This window comes from Polistes dominula, unplaced genomic scaffold (genome assembly GCF_049000335.1).
Source record: "Polistes dominula isolate Pdom_NZ unplaced genomic scaffold, Pdom_raw_medaka contig_28, whole genome shotgun sequence".
Classification (NCBI taxonomy): domain Eukaryota; kingdom Metazoa; phylum Arthropoda; class Insecta; order Hymenoptera; family Vespidae; genus Polistes; species Polistes dominula.
The window spans coordinates 6544117-6566495 of NW_028300879.1; the positions used below are offsets into that span (position 1 = coordinate 6544117).

General features: G+C 28.2%; 2 protein-coding genes across 20 annotated transcripts; one reads left to right on the top strand and one right to left on the bottom strand.

Moving 5' to 3' along the window:
* Window positions 1-303: 303 nt before the first annotated feature.
* On the bottom strand, window positions 304-18036 carry Nt5b (5' nucleotidase B). Of its 18 annotated transcripts, none has more exons than XM_089171409.1 (12): window positions 16506-16643; window positions 12631-12669; window positions 10738-10924; window positions 4543-4638; window positions 4341-4414; window positions 4055-4268; window positions 3520-3943; window positions 3274-3430; window positions 2949-3189; window positions 2576-2813; window positions 2371-2490; window positions 304-2284 (listed from the first exon to the last, which is right to left on the bottom strand). In XM_089171409.1, exons 1-12 carry the CDS (start codon window positions 16555-16557, stop codon window positions 2117-2119), a joined length of 2010 nt encoding a protein of 669 aa, XP_089027535.1. In that variant the 5' UTR covers window positions 16558-16643; the 3' UTR covers window positions 304-2116. The 18 variants fall into 18 exon arrangements, with proteins under 18 accessions (XP_089027535.1, XP_015181028.2, XP_089027539.1 ...); XM_015325542.2 differs by lacking the exon at window positions 16506-16643 and adding an exon at window positions 14530-14651; XM_089171413.1 differs by lacking the exons at window positions 10738-10924; window positions 12631-12669; window positions 16506-16643 and adding exons at window positions 5011-5077; window positions 6161-6188; window positions 6614-6844.
* Window positions 15999-22283, top strand: SecS (Sec synthetase). Of its 2 annotated transcripts, none has more exons than XM_015325552.2 (6): window positions 15999-16482; window positions 18070-18250; window positions 18346-18619; window positions 18691-19066; window positions 19155-19651; window positions 19723-22283. In XM_015325552.2, exons 2-6 carry the CDS (start codon window positions 18137-18139, stop codon window positions 19986-19988), a joined length of 1527 nt encoding a protein of 508 aa, XP_015181038.1. In that variant the 5' UTR covers window positions 15999-16482; window positions 18070-18136; the 3' UTR covers window positions 19989-22283. The 2 variants fall into 2 exon arrangements, with proteins under 2 accessions (XP_015181038.1, XP_015181037.1); XM_015325551.2 differs by lacking the exon at window positions 15999-16482 and adding an exon at window positions 16640-16775.
* Window positions 22284-22379: the final 96 nt, after the last annotated feature.

The window sequence follows — 22379 nt, forward strand, 5'->3', positions numbered from 1 at the left end:
CCGTCGCAGTGCGTCTATACGCATGCGTTGTATGCGCATGCGCACGAAGGCTCCCACGTGGGAGATCCGTGCTGCTACTACGCTGCTACGCGCGCGCGCGTTTCCCGTATTTACTATGTAAGGTTATACTATCTTTTACTTTCTTTTTTCATTCTCTCTCTCTTTTTCTAGCATGATGTAATTGCAGTGATTATTGATAGTATAGAAAGTTAAAAATATATGCTTAATTAAACAATATAAAAAAGAAAAATTGTATCATATTCAAGCACTTTTAATATTTGATACATTTTTATAATACATGTATACACGTATTTACTATGGCCTTTATTAAAAATGTAATCTTTAATTATACAATTAATACGATACAATACAATTATTTATAACTTGTCCAGTTGAAAATCACATATTTCCTTTAATTACTTCATTCAATAAGACATTATTTAACTGCTATTATTGTGCGAAGTTATTATAAAAATTGTCCTCCTATTCTATTACTCTAAGAATTATTTTACACAATTTCTTTTTTTTTTTTATTTATTTTTTCTTTTTTTTGGGTTAACATTCCATTTCACTTTTATTTTATTTTATTTTATTTTCAATTTAATATGAAACTTTTGCAATTACATATAACACTTGATTTGTTGAATTGACTATTTAGTTAAATTAATGTTAATTGCATTCTAATGTCAATTATGGAAGAGATCCTCAATCGTCAATATTAACATTAATTCCAAACTGCATGAAATTTGAATAATTACTTATCATTACGCATGATTAATATTGTCATACTATTACGAATGTAAAGTTTTTATCAAAATTCGTATGATTATTCTATTTAATAACATATAGAAATGTTTTGATCATTTTTAACAAGATTCTTTTGTAACTAAATAGATGCATATCGAAATAGTTTTATGCAGTTTGTATAATTTAAGAACTCAGATGATAAAAGTATTATTATTATTATTATTACTATTATTATTATAATAATATGATAATCTCACTTTAAATTTGCTTTTAGCTATTATTTTATCCTTAGATATTTGATCATAACTTTTATGTATTAATAAATTTTCTCAGCTAAATTTCTCGTGTAAAAATGCTAATCTAATGATCAACCTTAATTCTATCAACTTTTTGAGTACAATTAATATTTAACTTTGGCTTTGATAAATATCCAATTCATATTAGTACTGAATAAGAAATAAATATAAAACATATTTTACAAATTCAGCAATGTCTCTTAATTAAATATAACACACACACACACACAAATTAGATATATATTTAAATATATATATAAATATGCATCTGTTGTGCGAAAATAATCTGTTATAAGTATGTAAATTCTAATATGTATTTATCTAAATTCGTAAATAATAATAATAATGATAGTAATAATAGCAATGTTTCATAAATCTTATTACATAAAGCCCATGGCCTTCGCATATTCTTGAAATAAATATAAATTTGAGATTGCATGTTAATGTTTCACACATATTATATTATATTATATATATATATATAATTTTAGTGATGTACATATATTAAGTGTACATCATAATTAACTATATCTGTTTTGCATGTATCGTATTCTACTCATTTTTACATATTATTGTTTTAAATTCCAAAAATTAGTATATGAAAAATCTATAATAAATAACTTCACATATTTAACAAATAATATGTTACAATCTATCATTTACATTATGTTCAAATGTTACTATATTGTAAATGATATAACAAAGTATTTTGTTATACACTTCTTTAAATACTATGATAATCCATAGCCATTTTCTTTATCTAACATATAATATGGTTTTAAGTTAAAACTGTTCAAGTACAGTTTTTATTGACATTATAAAAATGAATTATGAAGCCTTCTATAATGCATATAAAACTCGTTAGATTACAAGATATGTAACAGTCAATTAAAAACATAGAAAGCATTATCAAAACATATTTATATATATGTAAGAACAATTGAATTTCTTGCTTCAAAAATAAACTAAACAGTATCCTCCTGGTCTAATATTATAAATCGATAGTTTATATTAAATCAAAATTGAATAAATTTTTTTTAACCAATTTAAGAGGCAATTAGTATTATAATAAATTAATTACAGTTAAAATTTTTTGTAGATGCTTTAGTACTGTTCCCTTGCTTCTGAGAATCGCTATCCTCATCACTGCAGTCTTCGTCATGCGTATGTGTCACATTACGCGGTGTTTCAGGTCTTGCATGTGGAATTTGACTATTTAAATGATCCACGTACATAGTTTTCTACAAAAAGATAAAAAAATTCAAAACATAGTAATCATTTTTTGTTAATAGGATCATATATAACGATTGTGCGTTTTAATATTTACAGCGGTCGGCCGATTTTGTTCTTCTTCTTCTTCGGAAAGTTTAAATGTTCGTGATCGACTGATCATAGGTGTTTCCATTACAAATCTTTGTTCGTGAGCAACCGTACTTTCATGTGGCATCTTAAAATAATAATAAAAATAAAACTCAAATTTATATTAATTATAAATTTGAATATTTAAATAAAAATATTGAATGAATACTTACAAGCATAGAAGGTGCTCTGAACATATACGAAAATGGATAGTAAATCAGATTAAGGAAAGTTGCGGCATATAAATCTGCATACCTCACTACTTGACTACTGAAAAATGTCTGCCTACTTCCACTACGAAACAGTGATCCCATCATACCATATGCTAAATCCATTTTGTGCGTGACGTCTCTTATGGAAGCACGAAGTTTCGATATATCGGGCTTTTCCTTTGTGCTACTATCTAAATTTCTAAAATGGATCAAATACGCGCAACGTTAATAATTTTGAATACTTTCAAATATTATGTTTTCTTTTTTTTTCAAAATATTATTTTAGTATTTATATAATAGTCAAAGAAAAAAGAAAAGAATTTATTATATTTACTTGTACATTTCCCCTAGCATTACATCTAAATTTTGCAATTCGGCAAACAATTGACATTTGTCTGTCCATACATGTAATTCTTGAACTAATTCCGGCACTATCAAAAATGTTCTCCATCCTCGAATCTTTTTACTCTTCAAAATATCACCAAATATGTGATCGCCGACATATAATACATCTTTACCTTTCGCACCTATTAATTCGGTAAAAACATCGCAAGATCCTCCCGAATAGACTTCACCTATAATAAATAATATTTTAATAATATTGCATATATATTATTAGAATAAATTACATATGATTTTACGATAGCAAAGAAACTTACCAGTATGAAGAGGGCCTTTATGTGTTCCAAGTTTTAAAGCACCAGTTTTAGTATCTACCTGTCTTAAAATCGTACCTTCTCCAAAAAACAATGGTTTCCTAGCGTCAACAACAATAGTGTCGAAATACGTTTTCCAATTTCGGTGTGGTTCATCAGGCTACAAAAATATATATTAAAGTTAAATTAATAATTATTCTCATTTTTTTGTTTTATATTATTTTAATTAAATACAAATTAATAACGTACCCTTGCGCCATGGGAAAAATCAAACAAATAGGTCATGATTTTATCGGTAAAAACATAATCGCTATTTGTTAATAAAAATAATTTAGCACCACTTTCTCTAATACGCGTAAGAAACATTGGTAATCGTTCATCTTTTTTAACATATTCGTCCAAGTTCTCTATAGTTTTACTTTTTAAATCCCCATGCAAGTGAATCCAATCAACTGCATTTCTTACATCTTGAAAAATACTTTTAAAACTCATAGTAAGTTCACCTTCCTTAACACCTGTTTTTTCTCGAGTATATTGTGGAGAATTTGTGAAGAAATCTATTAGGCATGCTAAGAAATAAGTTTCGGGCAAATTAAAAAGTGTATTCAAAACGTATACCCTTGATTCGTCCAGTTGTAAGAATTTATTTGGATATAATTCATAAACTTGTGAGCTAAAAGATCGTACAAAAATAAATAAATTAATAATAATAATAATAATAATATTATTATCATTATTATTATATACTAATAATATTACATTAGAATAGATTTTTTGTACTCACTGTTTTAAAAATTCAAATCCATGCACACAGACTAAAATATTTCCATAAGCATCAACTTTCAATAAGTTTCCATAAAGAGTATCAAACCATAGGCCTCGTACAGGAAAACTCGGATCATATTCAAACGCTTTTATTTCTCGTGGATATCCCAAAGATACTAAACGATCTTTTAAAAGATTAAATCCAAGCTGTTCGTATTGCGGAGATTTATATTCTAAACAAAAATATAAATTAATACGTGAGACTTTGATCGTTCGTTTTTTACCATTCTAAAATAAATACTAACCCGCCAATGTATAATCCATATCAAATCCATAAAATTTAATATTTTCTAAATGGAGACTTCGGTTAACAAAGATCCTGTAACAAACAAATTGATTTTTTTCAAATTATTTAATTGTCCAACAAATCATTGTGGCTATGTTTCTTTAACATTTTTTTTTTTTTAAATATCATTCTCGTTAATCCATATTTATTATATTTCTGACCTATTTGCAGCAATTTTTCTAGCCATCATGCTAACAGTCCCCAAACACTCTATTCGATCAGATGTATCAGCTGCATTTATACCGAAGGTTGGATATCTAGCAAAATCAGAATCGCTCATTTGTCGTGGTGATTTATCGTTGCTACTTATGCTCCCCATGTTTTAAAAGTATCGTTTAATATCTTGACAAATATTATTAAACACCGAATCAATTTTAAATGTTAAACGAGAATGATACGATTTGGTTAAGAGGATTACGTATATAAATATATATAGTCAAAGATAAATTGACCAACTTTATTGTTTATTAAATTCATTGAAATATTTTCTGTTATTTCTTTCATTTATTTTTCATAAACATCTATGATCAGTATCGCTATGAGATTAGTATCAATGCGTTTGTTTTTAATGGATCTTACGAATGTAAATGAAATTTTCTTTAAACGAATAATTCTAACGGGTGACTTACTTGATTGGAAATTGTCGTCCATGATTAGGGATACCTGTTTGTGGTACCGAACACTTGCTTATACTTTCTAACCACATTTTTCACAATATCATATCAATGTTGCATTCTTGCTATCACATACATCAATTTAATTAAACTATTATTAGATTACTATGAAAATTATTTACTCGAAAGATTTTTTTAGTAAAAATACAAATATATATATATATTAAGCAACATATAAATTAATTCATTTGAAAATATGTATAATCGTAATATCTTTTTCAAAACTAAATTGCAAAACTTTAATCTAAGATTCATTTAAATTCTATTGCATTACCGGTAAATCAAGCTCGATCAAAGCTAATAAAAAAAAAAAAAATGAAAACTAGTAATTAAACCAGATATTCGATAACATTCAAACTGGTTGTTACAATGATATTTTTTTACAATTAATAGACATATAACGTCGTACATTTTTCGTGTCAATTGATCGACAAGTGAACAAGATGTAAATTAATTATGTAATGAAACTCTTAGTCGTTAGAACTTACTTTGGTTAGATCAAACAAAAACAAAAAAAAAAGAAATCGTCAAGGTTGTTCCTCGGTACGCAAGAATAAAAAAATATTCAACGAGTTGGAAAATAATTTCTAATCGATTGTGGCGAATAGGATCTCATTTGAAAGATGAAGATGATTCATATTAGTAGACTCGTTTTTTAATTAAAAATTATCTTTGGTAAACGTTATTATTAATTTTTTTTTTTTGCAAAGAATATCGACAAATTTTTAATGAGAAAGAAACAACAGAGAAGGAGTTGCGAAATTAAAGAAATTACAAGTTGAAAAAGAGAAACGATGATCGAAAGCAACAACAAAAAATATACTTTCTAAAATGCTTCCATAATTGAAAAGTATTATGATACTAGATAAATCATTTCTATTAAAAACGTGCAAGATATTTTTGTTAATAAACGATAATTCTTCAAGTCAATGCGAGATATACTTTGACAAATAAAACAAATAAAAAAAAAAAAAGATCTCTTAAAAATACACTTTACAATTTATAGACCAAGTAACGTGGCAAAGATCATTAATTTTATAATGTAATAATAGTGATAATAATAATAATCTTTCAATTATAGTACATCATTTTATTTTCTAATTACCTTCCGAATTATTACTAGTTTTAATTACCTACAAAATAGAGATAAGATCAATTGTACAGACAACAAAAAAATATTTGCGAAATTGACTTTCCCTTTTAATCATTCTTGCAAAGATATATACCACGTGTTCGTGATATACAGGAAATGTTAATTTATTTCATTTTCCCCTCTACTATCTATCGTTTATTGCGATTACAATCTATACGAATAATAACAAGAATAAAAAAAAAGAATATTAAAAGATAAGAAATAAATAAGGGATAATTATTATAATAGAAGGAAGTAAAAAAAATTAAAGACCTAAATCATCACCCTTTAAAACAAAATTTTGATGCAATGAATGAATTTTGTGCAAAACGATTTAAAAAGAACAAAAATTTACAATAAAATAAAAAGAAGAAGAAGTTAGTAATAAATAAAAATAAATATAAAAAAGTTTCTCTTCTACGTTACCACCAATCGATTGAAAGAAGGTAAATAAAACGTTGGCGCATAAAAAGAAAAAAAACAGGATAAAGAATACACCGAAATTTTGGTGACTCGCGTGGAATTTAAAGACGCAACCGATCGAAGTGACACACGCATAAGCGACTAGGTATAGTAGTATTCTATATACGTCGTTGAAAAGAGAGGAAGAAAACGTGCACTCCGTTCGATGATCAAACCTCGACTGATCCCCACTGGGTCTGACGATACGGTTAATACATTACGATGAAACTTAATTCATCGTCTTCCGGATGTAAACTATTCTTTTATTCTCTCTAATCAACAGAACATTTCATATATATGTGTCTTACCCACCCTATTTTATACCTTCCTTGTTTCATACACATACGTATCCAAATTAGTATTAGTTATTTCTTATCAAGCTTGATTAATTTTCTAACAAATTGCAATTTTATTAATCATGAGAACGATCGACAAGAATTTGATAAAATTATATTATAATGTTTGGAATGATATGTTGTTTAATGTCATTCTTACAAGACATTTTTCAAACGATAATAATCCTCCTTGTTTTATTATCTTTTATTGGTAATCGTTTAAATATCGTTCTAGGGTATATATAAGTAGAGTAATTATAAAAATAAATTCATCGAAATAATTTCATTTAGTTTATTTGTTTCATATAATCATAATAAATGATTATTATTACTTTTCATTTAAATTTTGTATTCTATTTATCATTTGATTTAACGATATAAAACGATACTCTCAAACATTTACAGGGAGTTTGTAATATACAAATAGAAAGAAATATATTTATATATAATTTAACCAATGTTTACATTTAAATGAGTTTTCGAAGCTTCTCTCATATTCTCTCTCTTTCTATATTACATTGGAATAAGTTGGATATAGCAATCAACTAATGTCAATTTGCATTAATATGTTATGGAATATAATAATTCTTCTTTGGTGATTCTTTATTTATTTGTAAAGTGTATTGACACTTTATTCTATGTTTTACTCTAATGATATTATTCGAATAATTCAACTATTTTATAAAAAATACATTTTTTCCATTTGTTTTCTTTATCTAAAGAGAAGTTTGGAAAGTTTCCTATTGTAAAATGATAAATATGAAGTTTTCCGAAACGATCAATCTTGATTGATATGATTTTCGAAGAATAGTCTTTTTATTTTTTAATTTCATAATTGTTCTTCTAGAACGTTCATAAAAGGATTATGAAACGTGAATCATTATAAATATAGTTAGTTAGAAATTTAACGACGATATCATTTGATCATTTTTAATATGTTTCATTTATCTATTTAATAAAAAAGATAAAAAAAAAAACGTAGCATACGATCAGTTGTACAAAAAATTATTCTTTTCCAATAAACATTTTTCACATTTTACGAATAAAAATAAAGTTAAAAAATGAGAGAGAGGGAGGGAGAGAGAGAGAGAGAGAGAGAGAGAGAGAGTCATTAAATTTAAATAACACCTTTCTTCCGGTTAAAGATAATTTTGATAATAGCTTTTATTTCTGTGTTAAACCTTGAAATACTCTTTAATTACTAAGGTATGATTAGGGCACCTACGCCTTGAATGTGCTAGTTTGAGGTATCGACTTTTGAATAAGTCGGTCAAGCACTTATACAAGAGGATGCAAGTCTTGTTCGTGTCACGGAACGGAAATTATACACTTTCGCTGCAACTCACGAAATTTATTTATCCTTCCTTCCATTTTATTTCTTTCTTTCTTCCTTTTCTTTTCTTTTTTTACTTCTCTCTCTCCTTCTCTCTCTCTCTCTCTATTTTTGCTTTTTTTCGCGAAACAACTCAATTATAAAATATTTTTACAGATTGAATCTAATCTCTCAAGTAATTTGTACAATTAATCATTTCCTTTTTCATTTTATTCTACTACGATTTTAGAATTTCGTTAATAATTTGGATGAGTAAAGATAATTAAGTTAAAATAACAATTCAACAAAAATTTAAAAACATGGAATAATCGACTTGAATTTTTATCTACAAATTCTTGACTCATTTTCTGTATATCGTAAACATAATCAAAACAGTTGTTTGTTATATTGGTATAAACATGCGTGTCTTTCTCAATTATCACTAGTGTCGATCCTGACATATCACGATTGCATGTTTCCTATTTCCGAGATAGTAAATAGGAAAAAAAAACCAAAGGAACACATTTTTATTGGATCTCTTTCTTATCTGATATTACGTTTTTAAAATCGTGATAGAATAATTGTCTTTATTCACTTGCATTTATTTTCTCTCAATGTATTTAATTATCAACTAAAAATAAGGATAAATTATTTTTCAAATATTATTACGATAACGAATAAAATGAAATGAATGATTTGTTATATGTGAATTAGAAAAGATAAAAGGAAAATCCCATTGAATAGTAGACATAATTCGGTTTGATAATTTATAAAAAAAAAAAAAATGAACTTTAAAGTTCAACAACGCACTCGGTTAATCTCCTATCTTTCGAAAATTCATACATATATATATTTATTTATATATTTTTGATAGATGTAAGAAAAAACGAGGCATGATGATGAAATTAACAGTTATAGTTACGAATTGTAATCCGTTATCTGTTAGCCATGAATAATCATCTTCTTGTTTATATATTTGTTTTCTCTCACATGAGGGAATTATAAGAGTTTTCGAATGTTTTATTATTCGATCTAATACCGAAACGGTAAGTAAGTAGGTAGATAGATGATGCAGAACTGTATTTTAAAGATCTTGGAATGAATGCAACATTTTCTAAATATAAAGTAGAAAATTTAATTGGAATGGATCGTCAATGTCATCTTGTATATTTCTTCGCGAGTAAAAGCATAAACTGGTTCACATCGTCTTTTTGAGTAGGCGGTCAAAGCTCTATCAAAAAGAAAAGAATAAAAAAAAAAAAAAAGAAATAAGAGAAATTAAATGAACGAGAGAACAAAGTCGTTGGACTTGAATCGTAAGTGTACTCAAGTACCGTGAGAATCAGAATCCTTTATGATTGCACATACAAGAATATAATCTGTCGCGATACTATTGATAATAGAAAGGTCTACCGAGAAATGTGATTCGTGTGACCAGCGACACGTATACCATCAATTTACAAATTCTTATAGAAATTTTCTAATTTGAATAAGGCGAGAATGATTTCAATTGTAAAGATAGTATTCATTCTCAATTGAACACGTGTTTATAATTTTTGAACAATAGACAAAATTGAATGTTTTCATCGTCGTCTTTGTCGTCGTCCTCATCTACGATTACGTCATACTTCGTTCTTATCAAAATGAACATGAAAAACGAATGATAATAAACATACAAATCTCCTGGAAGTATTTTCATTACAGATAAAACTAACAAAAAAATAATAGAAAAAGTAAGAATTATTATAAGACTTGATACGATTAAATTGAAATATTAAAACACATATCGGCCAGAGATTAATAGAAATAGTTTATCGAACATACGAAGTACATTCAATGCATCTTTAACAGTTGTGTGACAGACTTTTGGCCACAAAACAAAATTCATCGAGAATATTATCATAGAATTAAGTTATACGAATTTGGCTTAACTTTTTGTATATTTCATCGCTTATTAGTCCTTTTAATCTTTTCCATCTGTTAAATATCTTTGTGAATTTGTGAACGTGAACATGGCTTTATGCCATTTGGCTACAAAAAAGGTACAAATTTGTAAACGTCATTGGTAATAAATCATGATGATCGACGAGCAGCGAGTTACGCACTATCAATGAAGTTAGTGGGCTTTAAATTTTCACGCGATTATGTGTTATGCAGTTTTCGGTTAAACAGTGATTTGCATAAAGACGAAAACGACGACATTATTTTTTTTTTATTGATCTTCGAAGTAGTAAGTAATTCGAATATTTATTATTATCCTATGATAATCGGATATTTTTTTTTATTTTTGTACGAAAATTTCGAATTATATTTGAATTAATTGATTATGTTTTTGTTTCATCGTATCGTTCATCTCATTCGCGACCTTTTAATTTCCTTTTTTTTTCTTCTTCCACCATGACATTACTCGTCATTCACAAAACGAACCGATTGACCTTTACCTGTGACCGAGTTCCCTCTTATCACTCCACGTCCCTTGCGTTCCTTCATTATAACTTTCCAGATCATTCTCGCTACGATCATTTCTGTTCAAGCCGACCGTCCGAGAAAAGTTAAAGCCAAGAATGTTCCTGTGAAGTGATTCCTCCGGGAAGATTGTCTCATCTTGGGGAAATCGTATCCACCTGCCTACTCCCCAAAATTATTTTCATGTTTTAATGAAGCTTCGTGTGCGTAAATATATTATAAAACATTCTTTTACTTTATCAAAAGTTAATGACTAACTTTATAACTGCATGAATAAATAAATAAATAAATAAATAAATAAATAAATAAATAAATAAATAAATATATATATATATATATATACAGGGTGGGTCACCACATTTTACCACTTTGATTTACGTTTTTATTATGACGCGTAGCAGACAATGTTTCACATGGAGTTGAATGGCTTTAAAAGGGGCTCATACTGATTGTACTTTTTTTTTTTAGGTGGACGTGTCAAGGACATATGAAGGTTATTAATGTTTTTTTAAATGCAATTATATATTTTTTATTTCATCATCTGATGCTCTTTCAAATTATTTACAAAAAAGTATTAACCTATTTATGTAAAAAAATTATTACTTTAGGAGATATTTTAATTTTTGTCTATTTACAAAAAAGGTTCAATATGGCGACCATTTGCATCAGAACACTTTCTGAATCGAGAAATTAATGACTCATTAATGTTTCTTAATGTATCTTATGTTATTTCCTTGCATTCATTGACGATACGATCCCTTATATTGGCCATTCTAGTCGGAGGTTCAGCGTAAACTTTATTTTTTAAGTAGCCCCATAAGAATAAGTCGAGGGGCGTTAGATCTGGTGACCTAGCCGGAAAATGAATGGGCCCACCCCGTTTTATCCAACGATTTGGGAAGTGTTAGCCGCAGTTACGATAAATCCATCCGTTAGCTCTCGCGAAATCGAAAGACAAGCTGGAATTAGCCGCAAAAGCATTTTACGCATACTGAGAAAGCACAAATACCATTCATATCATGTATCAAAGGTTCAAGAACTGACCGCAAATGACTGTTATAAACGTTTAGAATTTTGTAATTGGGCTCTCACTCAAAGAGACAACTTTTTCATTTTCCGGCTAGGTCACCAGATCTAACGCCCCTCGACTTATTCTTATGGGGCTACTTAAAAAATAAAGTTTACGCTGAACCTCCGACTAGAATGGCCAATATAAGGGATCGTATCGTCAATGAATGCAAGGAAATAACATAAGATACATTAAGAAACATTAATGAGTCATTAATTTCTCGATTCAGAAAGTGTTCTGATGCAAATGGTCGCCATATTGAACCTTTTTTGTAAATAGACAAAAATTAAAATATCTCCTAAAGTAATAATTTTTTTTACATAAATAGGTTAATACTTTTTTGTAAATAATTTGAAAGAGCATCAGATGATGTAATAAAAAATATATGATTCCATTTAAAAAAACATTAATGACCTTCATATGTCCTTGACACGTCCACCTAAAAAAAAAAAGTACAATCAGTATGAGTCCCTTTTAAAGCCATTCAACTCCATGTGAAACATTGTCTGCTACGCGTCATAATAAAAACGTAAATCAAAGTGGTAAAATGTGGTGACCCACCCTGTATATATATATATATATATATATATAGATATATACCTGAGTGGATTGAAAAGTTCTTGAACCTAACGTAGAAACAATTTTTTGGATCAATCAAACTCACTTTAATTTTTTCAAAAGATACAAGTTTTTCTTTTTCTTTTATTGAAGCTCAAGACTTTTCAACCTACTCCTTGTATACACTAAAATATTCTTTTTGAAATATAACAAAATGAAAGTAAGAAAATAAAATAATTACCAGCACTGTAGGATGATTTAATAACTGTCTCAATATTTTCTTGATTCATAATACAATATAATGAACACAGATTATATTCACTTTACGCAAAGAAAACAACAATTAAAAAATCAAAATGATTAAGAATATATGTGTGCTCTACTAAATTTGAAATTCTTCCTAAGAATTAAAATTAAGTACACCGTCTATGATCTGATCGGTTAGACAAACAACTGAATAATGAGTATCGATGATCATGAATCTTCGATAACAAATTTTCCAAATGAACGAACAAACAAGAAGTGGGAGACTATAATAAATGAAAATAAATGATTACGATAAGCGAACTTAGCGTGGATCGCCAAAGGTCATACATGCGACGATAAGAAAGAAAAAAGGAGAGAGGATAAAAAAGAAGAAATAAAAAATAACGAAGAAGAAAGAACGATGAAGTATTGCATATTTTAACACCAGTGCTTATTTTCGTATGCTAATTAAAATACACACGAGTAAGATAAAAAATATTCTCTTAAGATAAATGAAGAAATTAATATACATACAAATAATTATTAATAAATAATTTATTTACAACAGTACATTTGAAACAAATAAATATGTGAGTGGGTTGAAATTTTTTAAGCTTAAATAAAAAATATTGTTTCTATATCAGGCTCACAATTTTTCAGCCTACCCAAGTATGTACATAAATATATATATATATATTTAAACATACTCTTTTTATTACACAATCTCAGTTCTTGCAAGTAAACAAACGCGATTACAGACCTCCCGCAGAATCCTATTTCATTTGATTTTATTTTGATTGTAATATTCGTAAAGTATCGAATAAGAAGCTCCGTGTAATTTGTGTCAAGTTATCATTTAAAAAATAATCTTATTATTATTCTTTACCAGGCAGAAAACAATGACGATAATGCAATCATCGTACGATCGTACTACGTCTCATCGTGCGTTTGGTAAATAAAGATAAAAAAAAAATACGTGGAACTATATGACTATAACAAAGGATGGAAGGAAAAATGATAAGGAATGTTTAATAAAATTTGTAAAACTAAAAAGAAAAAAAACGATGATGAAGGAAAATGCAAAAGGAAATAATCGAGGGCAATAATATAATAAACTGGTTGGATAATAATGGTGGAAATTTATAAATTCGTTTTATCTTGGAGAACCCAGTAAGATCTTATAGTTCTTTCGACGAGTGTTGTACGCTTTTCCAGAAATATCTTTGATCTGTTTTTCCTTCTTGATTCCAAAAGAGAGCGAGAGAGAGAGAGAGAGAGAGAGAGAAAGATGATAAAGATAGAAAGAATACGAGTTATGAATGGAAGTACACCGGATATCGTAAAATATCGAATTGTACATAAATGAAATAATTTTATTTATTAAAAAAAGAAATATTTTTATTAAACATTCGTTATCGACCACCAATCGAGTTTCACGATACGACTTGACCATGACCTTGGTTCTTTGTTTTATTGTAGAGTTTTTTCCGTATTGCACTCGTGTGTGCGTATGTGCATTTAAAATCAAAGAAACACAGTGACGCGCACGCGTGCATGCACGAATGGATGATATACAAAGGAAGGTGCAATGCAGCAAATTTGGATCATGTTGCGACATACTTTCCTTATTCTTTCACAATATGTTCTCCTTAGATTATTATCGACGATACGAAAAGATAAAGTATCTATAAAATTGAACGAAACTCGTGTTTATATGTACTCAATCCTATTGTAACGAAATAATATTTTTATTAACACGTCGTATCTCATTTGTGTGTGAGAAAGAGAGAAGGAAAGAGAATATGAGAGAAAAATAAGAAGAAAAATGTGTCATGTTTTTGACACGTCATTAGATACGATTAGATGACATTTGCTAATAAAATTCTTTACTAACCTTTGACTGGCTTGCCGGTACCATTTCTTATGACCCGAGGGGTCATTATCATTTTGCGGTGTCGATGGGAATATGTTTCCATGATCACCATGCGAATTACAGTTCTCCAGTTCCATGATCAACTGTAAAAGTGTTAAGAACCAAAAATAGAATCAACGTGTGCGTTGACTAATTTTACCTTTTCCCGATTTGGATATTTATTTTTTTTGTATCAATGCGATAAGTTGTATCGATAAGGAAAATTATTATTATTATGCATTTTGAAATTAATTGTGTTGTCGATATTATTTAAAAGAATTATTTTATGCGCGAGTATTGATTGTATAAAAATAAAAATTATTCTACAATAAGAACCGGAAGAGTGAGGTTAACCAAACTCTTATAAATGCTGCAAGATTTCGCAATGCACATACATCAATCAACGCATTGTTATTCTTCTTTTGTTTTTAATTATCTTTTTATCAAAATAAATATAATTATTATTTTATAATAATTCTTATTTTTAATAGTTGTAAAGAATAAGGAACTTGATATTTGCATAGATAAAACCGATTAGAAGATCAGTATAACTGGACATCTTTATCGGATGCAGAGACAAAGTAATAGAATTCAATCGATTATTAAAAACCTGGCACACATTTCTCTTTCTGATTAAATTGTATATAAAAACACTATTATTTTTCTTTTTCATAGTATTTTAATATCATTAATACACGATATTCAATCTTAAATAAACATTTATTATATATATATAATGTCTACGTGTTTAAAGAAATGTGTATGAATCATATGTTACAATGATACGAAAAAAAAAGAATTTTGAATTGAAATTTGTCGATAAATAATTAATTAAAAAAAATAAAAAAGAAAAGTAAATGATATAATTCATTAGATGAAAAAGAAAATTAAAAAGTGTATATACGATTATCTTTAATCATTGTGTCTGTTTCGCATAAAGCGTGAAAATAGTGAACAGCCATTCCTTAGTCGGAATAAATAGAATGTAAATTCGTACCTAGTGATATTGTTGGTTGGATGCAGTTTGATTTGAGATTAAAACACAATACGATTTAAAAAGTTCTTTTTGAAAACTTCGAAATAGAATTTATCGGGCGCCAACCTGTCATCGATAGTTATGTATATCGAGAAAACAACTGACGACCACGCACTGTGCAGATTTGCCGCAGACTGAGGTCAATTCACTGAACTGTGTTGACCTCGACGCAGGTATGCCAATCGAATAGTTTCAAATGTTACTAAGCCTAATTCGTACTCTCTGAATTTGAAGTGCGCGCCAAATCTTATCATCCTTTTTTCAAGCAATAAAATTGAATGAGAGACGCATCTTTCGTAGCACAAATCAAATTCATTTAGACGATTAAACAATAAATTCTTACGTTTATTTATTGGCCAATAAAAATACAAGAATATAGCCTGGATAATTGTTTATTTAATTTAAATCAAAATTAATAAATTCGTACGAATGATTTAAATAAACAACCAATCAGTGTTTCAACGATATAATCGATTAATTGAGTCGATTCGTCAATCTTTTTAAAAAATGCATTATCCTCATATATTTAATAAAAATATATATTTATATTATAGAAGTCGATCGATAAAGATTACCATAACGAGCTTTAAGCATGAAATTAAAATGACCAACACAGTGTACTAGTTGTGTATAATACATACATCATCTGCCTGCGTGATAAAAAGACAGAATTTCATATTTACGCGCGCAATTTGTTTCGGCATATGCGCGCTATTTTTCTTCTATCTTATCATCGATCTCATAATAGAATTCACAAAATAGAAACGAGTAATAGATGATGACGGAGATACAACAGAGGTCGAATTAATTATACTAATCTAAAGAAGTAATACAACGCGTTTGAACATTGGGGAAAAATAAAAAAAAAGGGGAAAGGAAAACAAATATAACAGAGTAAGGTAGGAATGAATATAAAACGTACTTGAGATGGTTAACTCGATCGATGAAGATCGAACTTGACTCGCATTTCTCATTCTTCGATTCGATGAACGAAATGAAAAAATTGTAAAATAATAATGGTAGAGCGATATTTATGTTAATGATGAATAAAATAATGAAAGCACCTGCCGGATGGTCGATTCACGTATATCACGCGGATCACTTTGACCCGCCTTGGCGACGGACGACGAATTCGTCCGTAGCGCCCTGTGTAAACCGTCCGTCCGCCGTTGCCCGAACGACAAAATCCGAGGTAAAAGCCCGTACTTCGCTATTTTCGCGAACTTCAACACGTCCACAGTACTCATCGTGTTGAGCACGATTGGAACGTAGACCTCGTCTATCCCGTGCACGAGCAATTACGTTGCATCCTTTCGTTGTTGCGTAAAATTAATCCGATTTAGGTGACCTCGACGTAACATAACCTACAAATCTGTCTTGAACTATTGCCTCTGGTTCTCCTTCTTCTGACAATTCTTTCGTGCTTTTACATAGACCAATTCTATCGATATTTCTATTTCCTTAATCTCATCGATATTTTTTCTTTCGATAACTTATCTCTCTGTCATATGATTTATTATTATCGAGATATGTTTTCTATCGAAAGTGAAAACCTAATGTGTAATAACTCGTATTCTTTTAGGCTCACGGCCCAACCCACTTTTTAATCGGTGATTTGTTCTATGTTAAATTTTTAACTCTTTCAACATATTTTGATAAATGCATTTAATGAACATTTTTTATGATAGTTTGATCATTACAATTTTTAACTTCTTATGATTTATTTATTTTTCTAATCTATTATTTTTTTTATTTTCATCACGATTTGGTACTTCATCCTAGAGGAACCTAATTAGCGTGGTGACATAACATAACCTTCTTCTACATGTGAAATAAAAGTGTGTGTATATTTCTGTGTATTTGTATGAGAGAGAGGGAGAGCATTATTTAAAAAATACTTTTTTTTATTTACTCTTGCACATCAAAATGACATTATGATTTTGTAATATATTCACGTGTGAGTGTGAGTGTGTTATCTCATATTTTATCGTATGTTTTCATAAAAACCTTGTATTACACACTTATCATTATTATTACTGACATATGATACGCTCCATTTTATTCATCATACTTTTTATCACATAATTACTATCATTTTCATTTATGTTTACATAAGTATTCAGTTTTGTACTATGCAAATATTCACTTTGTTAAGTTGATTTGTTACTTCTATTTTATTACCAATTTTTGAATAAATTTCTTTTTAACGCATCACATATTTGTATTTTTTTTACATTAATCATCTTTTTTATTTACTTATATAGAATATAAGATATCTCGTTTATATATTTTTATATTTTTTTATATTAGGAATATGTTTTTTAGCATAACTCTAAGATCTAACATTACGCTACAGTAATGGAAACCATATTATGATTAATGTTAAATACACGATTGATGTTATAAGATAATAGTTATAAGTAAAATATTATTCTTTATAATATATCATTAATAATTCATTACAATTTCTTTTAATAATTATCAAGCAATGGTGTACTAAGACATCGATCAACATAATATTTGCAAAGTAAGAATATTAAGCCGGTCTGAAAAATGAATAATCAAGCATTCAGTTTGGCAGAAAAGCTTATACCTTCTACATATGTGCAACAAGGTTTAAATGCAAAGAAAATTCGCGAAAACCATATAAGACATTTTATTGAACATGTATGTATTATTTACAGATGTATTCAATATTAAATCTAATTGTATATTTCTATTAGTAAATAAAAATATATATCATATATTTTTATCAAACGTAGAGACAATGGCCAGAAGAGGGATGGGACGACGCAACAATAGAAGCTTTTCTTTTCGATCTATCCCAAATGGATAGCAACAATTTTCCATCTAACTGTAGCGTTGGAGAACGTGAAGCAAGAATTGTATCGAATATTGTAGCAAGGAGACATTTTCGCATGGGACACGGTATTGGTAGATCAGGTGATTTAGAAGAAGTACAACCGAAAGCTGCTGGTAGTAGTCTCATGTATAAATTAACAAATGCTCTGGTATTAGAAGTATTGCGCTATATGGGTAAGGAAAAGGAATCGAATATGTTGAAATGTGAATTAAACATTTACATATATATTTATGTATACTCGCAGGTGTAAAAAGTATAGCTGGTTGTTTCTTATCTCCTATGGCTACAGGCATGAGCTTAGTATTATGTATGCTGACTCTCAAACAAGATAGACCACGAGCAAAATATGTTTTATGGCCTCGAATTGATCAAAAATCAAGTTTCAAATCTATAATTACAGCAGGTTTAGAACCTATAGTCATTGAAATGCAAATAGTTGGTGATGAATTAAGAACAGATATGCAAATGCTCGAATCTCAAATGGTAGCTCTTGGAGAAAGTGTACTTTGTGTATTAACAACGACAAGTTGCTTTGCACCTAGAGCGTGCGACTCGGTTGATTCAATTGCAATTTTGTGTACGCAATATAATATACCTCATTTAGTGAATAATGCTTATGGGTAAGAATTTAGTGAATGTTCTTTTAACAATTTTTAAATATTATTGATACTGGTAAAAATGAGGTATATTTGACTATATTGTTAAAAGGTTGCAGAGTTCAAGATGTATGCGTCTCATACAAGAGGCATCACGTAAGGGCCGCGTTGATGCATTTGTTCAAAGCACCGATAAAAATTTTCTTGTACCCGTGGGTGGTGCAATAATTGGATCATTTGATAAAAATATTTTGAGTCGTATATCAAAAATGTATCCAGGTCGTGCAAGTGCAAGTTCTACTATGGATGTCATGATAACATTATTAAGCCTTGGCATAGCAGGTTACAAGCAACTTATTACTGAACGTAAAGAAATGTATGCCTATCTTAAAGAGGAACTTGGAAAAATAGCAACGAAGCATGGAGAACGTCTATTAGATACGAAAGGAAATCCTATATCAATGGGAATGACATTACAGTGTTTAAGTCATCAACATGATAATAAGCAAGTTACAACCCTAGGCTCGATGTTATTCCTTCGTAATGTTAGTGGTACTAGAGTAATCACTACGACGGACTCTAAGCACATAATTTCGCACAAGTTTGAAGGTTGTTATAATTATTATTACCTTTTTATTTGAGTTTGAACACCTTTTCTTATTATAAAATTGTATTTTTAGGATGGGGGGCTCATAACAGTAATTACCCAGTACCATACCTAACTGTTGCTGCCGCTTTAGGTATGAAAAAATCAGACGTTGAAGCATTTATACAGAGACTAGATAAAGCATTAACAAAAGTACGAAGACGTTCTGCTTCTGTAACTCCAACAGCATCACTTGCCGGATCTAGTATTAATGGAGATGCTGGTGGTGCTGGTGGACCAGGTGAATCTAGCACAGCTTCAACTAGCCGTGCAAGTAGTAAAGATAGTTTGCGAAAATGAACCGTAATCAACGCAACTGGCCAGTCAAATCAGCACATTAATATTAACTTGTAAGTAAGTTATTACTTGCGATTAATATATTTTTCATATCTCTGCATAATTACTTGTATCTAAACAAGAATCTTAAATTTGATTGTAAAGGTGAAATATTTTTTTACATAATATTATTTAAAATATACACATATAAACAGAGATTATTTTTTTCACGCTGTAACATTTGTTTTTACATATCAACTAATCATTTTTATTTCTTTACAAAAGAATTATCTGGAATAATAAAATTGTACTCTTCTATTTTTATATATTATAATAAAAAATGTCACATGTTTTTAAAGCAAATTAATAAGATACAGTACATATTGCAGAGACATGAAATAAAATAATGAGCTGACTTGTCTGTCCACTTGCGTTGTGATATTGTCAATTCCTATCTTAAGAGACAAGGCAATTGGATGTTGAGTAAATGATATTAAATGAATATCAAAAGTTAATGAAAAGAAATCAAGAAATAATAAAATAACGTTGTCTTAGTTATCTGTTACAAGACATTCAATTATAATGTGCGCTGGTCGCAAATATCATTATGAATTGTTTATAAATTTATATTTTTTATGAAACAAAAATATAAACATTGTTCTGGTACATTTTAATTCTAACTTTATCACGTTGTAAAATATAATATTAAATTTTACACTATATGTTATAATACAAGGAGACAATTAATTCTCGTTAAATATTGTTTGAATAATTTAAAGAATAATTCTATATTTTAAAGAGAATTTGCATTAATATAAACATTTCATATTTTTATTTTCTGAGAGAAAAATTGTATGTCAAAGGAAATAGTGAGATTATATGTTATTGATTGTAAAAAGAAACTTTAATGATAATGTAATTGTCTGATTGTAACAATACAGTAATAATACAAGTTTAAAGCATGATACATGAAAGTTGAGCACATGCTATAAACAGTCAAAGAAAAATCATAAATAATTTTTATGAATATCAGTGATATAAGTGGCAGCACATATTTCTTTTTTAAAAAGTTCGAATAATTATCAATGTAATACTTCAAATATTTATTTCAGGATTCAGTAAAAATGTAATCTTATTGTTTCATGAATCATGCAGTACTTTTTAATATGTCTCTTTAAAATCTAAATTATTATTAATATAACAGTATTATTGACAATTTTAATTTTCCTCAAATGGATATATATTCTATTAGAAAATCGATTACATTGTGGTTTAATTCGATATGAATTATGCTTTGTTAAATAAGGTAGTAAAAGTATAATAATTAATGTATATTATAAAACTGCAAGTACCACATGTTCCCATCTAACATCAGCTAAGAAAAGTAGAAAAAGAATTATTAATGGTATAAATATATTGCAAATTAAAATTAAATAATTCATAATACCATAAAACTGAACACAATCAATCATTTTTTCGATATATATACACATATATATATATATAAATATATATATGTATAAGAAATATAAATATATATATATATACAAATGTGCAAAGTAATTTCACAGTAAACTACAAGTACGACAGCTTGATATTAAAATCATATAATATTAAGTAGTAATAATTTGAGGAAGCATACATTTCAAATATTCAGTCGAGCCTAATAATAACATCAATAAAGAATTAATGCTATGAAAATAGAAACTAATATATTTCTTCCAATTTCTTTTTAATTTAAAAAAAATTTTTTTCTTTTAGATCTTTTAAGTAGAAAATTGCATTTATAATTATATGAATTATTAATTAGAAAAATAATATTCTTACCGTAGAATAATGAGAATACGTTTAGCACAAAAACAATATGCATTAGCAATTACACTAGCCAATATTTAACCGAATGTATCTTTACAACTATTAATTTTTTACAACATTCACATGAACATACTTGTAGTTATTTTTTTTGTTTACTTCAAAGGAACCAACATTACATTAACACATGGTAATATTCAATCAAAGTCATTAACGATTACAAAATTTGCTATTTATTTATATCGCATTACTTAATACTGTTAATATTACTATCCGAATTTATAAAATTATATTCATTATTGATACCGATTCTGTCTACAATAAATAAAATGAAACATTTTCTACGCATACTGCTTGTTTATAGATTATACAGTAGTTTCTCATTGACCGAAATAAAGAAAAATGTTAATTGTTTTATCAATTTGTTATTAAAATAAGTTGGACACAAGGGAAACACACTTTAAAGTATATTTCATTATATGCTTTGCTTTTAATCTCCTTTTATAAATATTTATTTGATTATTTAGATTTAATGTAGTTCTTGAGAAAATAATTAAGAATTGTTATTATAAGCAAATCATATGTACTACGTAAGATATGTAT

Bases quoted from the DNA above. Each gene is read 5' to 3' on its own strand.
- Nt5b (XM_015325542.2), bottom strand. From the start codon at position 14,620: ATGGTGATCATGGAAACATATTCCCATCGACACCGCAAAATGATAATG. The intron at 4,415-4,542 runs GTCAGAAATATA...TGTTTGTTACAG, and splicing joins AGAAAAATTGCTGCAAATAG to GATCTTTGTTAACCGAAGTC. The intron at 3,431-3,519 runs GTACGTTATTAA...ATATTTTTGTAG, and splicing joins ATTTTTCCCATGGCGCAAGG to CCTGATGAACCACACCGAAA.
- SecS (XM_015325552.2), top strand. From the start codon at position 18,137: ATGAATAATCAAGCATTCAGTTTGGCAGAAAAGCTTATACCTTCTACA. The intron at 18,251-18,345 runs GTATGTATTATT...TATCAAACGTAG, and splicing joins TAAGACATTTTATTGAACAT to AGACAATGGCCAGAAGAGGG. The intron at 19,067-19,154 runs GTAAGAATTTAG...TATTGTTAAAAG, and splicing joins TTAGTGAATAATGCTTATGG to GTTGCAGAGTTCAAGATGTA.